Here is a 3,769-nt window from a genome sequence, read left to right on the forward strand (position 1 = left end):
CGCCACCGCCACACGGCCCGGCAGCCGAGCGCGACGACACACACCGAACAGGTGGCCGGAGGCTGCGGCGCCGCGCGGGCACAGGCGGGTGAGCCCGGGGCCAGGCCCGGCTAGGCGCGGCGAGGGCGGCAGGCCGGGCATGCGAGCCGATCGGGCGCCCGGCCGCGGCCCCTAGCCTCGCGCCCCGCGCCCCGCGCCCCGCGTGCAGCCGCCTCAGCCCAGGGCGCTCCGGGCCCTCCGGCCGCGGTCACCGAGGGGCGCGGGCCGGCCCGCGGCGGCGGCGGCGGCGGCATGAAAGTGACCGTGTGCTTCGGCAGGACCCGGGTGGTCGTGCCGTGAGGGGACGGCCACATGAAAGTTTTCAGCCTCATCCAGCAAGCGGTGACCCGCTACCGGAAGGCCATCACCAAGGATCCAAACTACTGGATACAAGTGCATCGACTGGAACATGGAGATGGAGGAATTCTGGATCTCGACGACATCCTCTGTGATGTGGCAGATGACAAAGACAGACTGGTAGCCGTGTTTGATGAGCAAGACCCCCATCATGGAGGTGATGGCACCAGTGCCAGCTCCACAGGCACCCAGAGCCCAGAGATATTCGGCAGTGAGCTCGGCACCAACAATGTCTCAGCCTTCCAGCCTTACCAAGCAACAAGTGAGATCGAGGTCACCCCTTCAGTCCTTCGTGCGAATATGCCTCTTCACGTCCGACGGAGCAGTGACCCAGCGTTAATTGGCCTTTCCACGTCTGTCAGTGATAATAACTTCTCCGAAGAGCCTTCAAGGAAAAACCCCACACGCTGGTCGACAACCGCTGGCTTCCTCAAGCAAAACAGTGCTGGCAGTCCTGCAGCCTGTGACAGGAAGAAAGATGAAAACTACAGAAGCCTCCCACGGGACACTAGTAACTGGTCTAACCAATTTCAGAGAGACAATGCTCGCTCATCTCTGAGTGCCAGTCACCCAATGGTGGACAAGTGGCTGGAGAAGCAAGAACAGGATGAGGACGTCGCAGAGGAAGACAGCAGCCGCGTGGAACCCGTGGGCCATGCCGACACCGGTGTGGAGAACATCCCCAACTTCTCTCTGGATGATATGGTAAAGCTCGTACAAGTCCCCAACAATGGAGGGCCTCTGGGAATCCATGTAGTGCCTTTCAGTGCTCGAGGCGGCAGAACCCTGGGGTTATTAGTAAAACGACTGGAGAAAGGTGGTAAAGCTGAACAAGAAAACCTTTTTCATGAGAATGATTGCATTGTCAGGATTAATGATGGCGACCTTCGAAATAGAAGATTTGAACAAGCACAACACATGTTTCGCCAAGCCATGCGGACATCCATCATTTGGTTCCATGTGGTTCCCGCAGCCAATAAAGAGCAGTATGAACAACTGTCCCAAAGCGAGAGGAACAATTACTACTCGAGCCGCTTCAGCCCGGACAGCCAGCATGTGGATCACAGGGGTGTGACCAGCGCGGGGCCGCAGGCTCTGCCCAGGGCGTCCCGGCTGAACCCCCGACCTGAGCACGCGGACCCTCACCCCCGACTCCTACCTCAGAGCGCGCAGCCCTCGGGAAAGCCGCCTGCCGCTCCCGCCCTGGCAGCACACCATGTGTTCAGTCCCAGCAGTGGTTACAACACCAAAAAAATAGGCAAGAAGCTTAACATCCAGCTCAAGAAAGGTACAGAAGGTTTGGGATTCAGCATCACTTCCAGGGATGTAACAATAGGTGGCTCAGCACCAATTTATGTGAAAAACATCCTCCCAAGGGGTGCTGCCATCCAAGATGGCCGGCTGAAGGCTGGTGATAGACTCATAGAGGTTAATGGAGTCGATCTAGCAGGCAAATCCCAGGAGGAAGTTGTTTCCTTGTTGAGAAGCACCAAGATGGAAGGGACTGTGAGCCTTCTGGTCTTTCGCCAAGAAGATGCCTTCCACCCAAGGGAACTGAATGCAGAGCCAAGCCAGATGCAGATTCCAAAAGAAACGAAAGCAGAAGATGAGGATACCGTTCTCACACCCGACGGCACCCGGGAATTTCTGACGTTTGAAGTTCCGCTGAATGATTCAGGATCTGCCGGTCTTGGCGTCAGTGTCAAAGGTAACCGGTCGAAAGAGAACCACGCAGATTTGGGAATCTTCGTCAAGTCCATTATTAATGGAGGAGCAGCATCGAAGGATGGGAGGCTTCGGGTGAATGATCAGATGATAGCAGTGAATGGAGAATCCCTGTTGAGCAAGACAAACCAGGATGCCATGGAAACCCTCCGGAGGTCCATGTCCACTGAAGGGAACAAGCGAGGAATGATCCAGCGCATTGTGGCGAGGAGAATAAGCAAATGCACTGAGCTCAAGTCACCTGGGAGCCCCTCTGGACCCGAGCTGCCCATTGAAACGGTGCTGGATGAGAGAGAGCAAAGGATTTCCCACTCCCTCTACAGCGGGCTCGAGGGTCTTGATGAATCACCCACAAGAAATGCTGCGCTCAGTAGGATAATGGGTAAATACCAGCTGTCCCCCACGGTAAATATGCCCCAGGATGACACTGTCATTATTGAGGATGACAGGTTGCCAGTGCTTCCACCACATCTCTCTGACCAGTCATCTTCCAGCTCCCATGATGATGTAGGATTTGTGACGACAGATGCTGGCACATGGGCCAAGGTTGGCATCAGCGACTCTGCAGACTGCTCTTTGAGTCCAGACGTCGATCCAGTTCTTGCTTTTCAACGAGAAGGATTTGGACGTCAGAGTATGTCAGAAAAACGCACAAAGCAATTTTCAGATGCCAGTCAATTGGATTTCGTTAAAACGCGAAAATCAAAAAGCATGGATTTAGGTATAGCTGACGAGACTAAACTCAATACAGTGGATGACCAGAAAGCAGGTTCCCCCAGCAGAGATGTGGGGCCTTCCCTGGGTCTGAAGAAGTCGAGCTCTTTAGAGAGTCTGCAGACAGCAGTTGCCGAGGTGACTTTGAATGGGGACATTCCTTTCCATCGCCCTAGGCCACGGATAATCCGAGGCAGGGGATGCAATGAGAGCTTCAGAGCTGCCATTGACAAGTCCTATGATAAACCTGCAGTGGATGATGACGACGAAGGCATGGAGACGTTGGAAGAAGACACGGAAGAAAGTTCGAGATCAGGAAGGGAATCTGTATCCACAGCCAGCGACCAGCCTTCCCACTCTCTGGAGAGACAGATGAATGGAAACCAAGACAGAGGCGAGAAGCCCGATCGGAGGAAAGAGAAAATAGGCAAAGAAAAGAAGAAAGACAGAGACAAGGAGAAGGAGAAGATGAAAGCCAAGAAGGGGAAGCTGAGGGGCTTGGGAGACATGTTCAGCCTGGCCAAACTGAAGCCTGAGAAGAGATGAGCAACAAGCCAGAGTCCAAATGTCTTGAGAAGCACATATTGCACAGTTGTTTTTGTTTTTTTTTTTTAAACAAACAATAAATTTACTTTTAATGAAAACAACAACAACAACAACAACAACAAAACAGGGGATCTCCAGATAACTCACTTATTGATTCCACAGTGGAGCATCTTTATTTGACTAATGCTTTATGCACTGGTCTGTATGCTTTATGCTTCTGTGTCTGTATCCATATTTTTCTTTAAATTTTTACAAATGGTCACCAGCCTGTAAACTATTTCACCGTATTCATTCTTACATTAAATAAATAGATAGGTAAATACATAAATAAGTAAAATAAAGAGTATAAAAACAGAAATCTTTTCTAGAAAGCAAACTAAACTATGAT

General features: G+C 52.3%; 1 protein-coding gene across 1 annotated transcript; it reads left to right on the forward strand.

The window, feature by feature from the left end:
- Positions 1-276: 276 nt before the first annotated feature.
- On the forward strand, positions 277-3,479 carry LOC122451294 (partitioning defective 3 homolog). Its single transcript, XM_043484012.1, is given in 2 exon segments — positions 277-2,842; positions 2,891-3,479. Coding segments are annotated over 2 exon segments (3,042 nt in total). The 5' UTR covers positions 277-291; the 3' UTR covers positions 3,382-3,479.
- Positions 3,480-3,769: the final 290 nt, after the last annotated feature.

Source organism: Cervus canadensis, chromosome 12 (assembly GCF_019320065.1).
Source record: "Cervus canadensis isolate Bull #8, Minnesota chromosome 12, ASM1932006v1, whole genome shotgun sequence".
Lineage (NCBI taxonomy): Eukaryota > Metazoa > Chordata > Mammalia > Artiodactyla > Cervidae > Cervus > Cervus canadensis.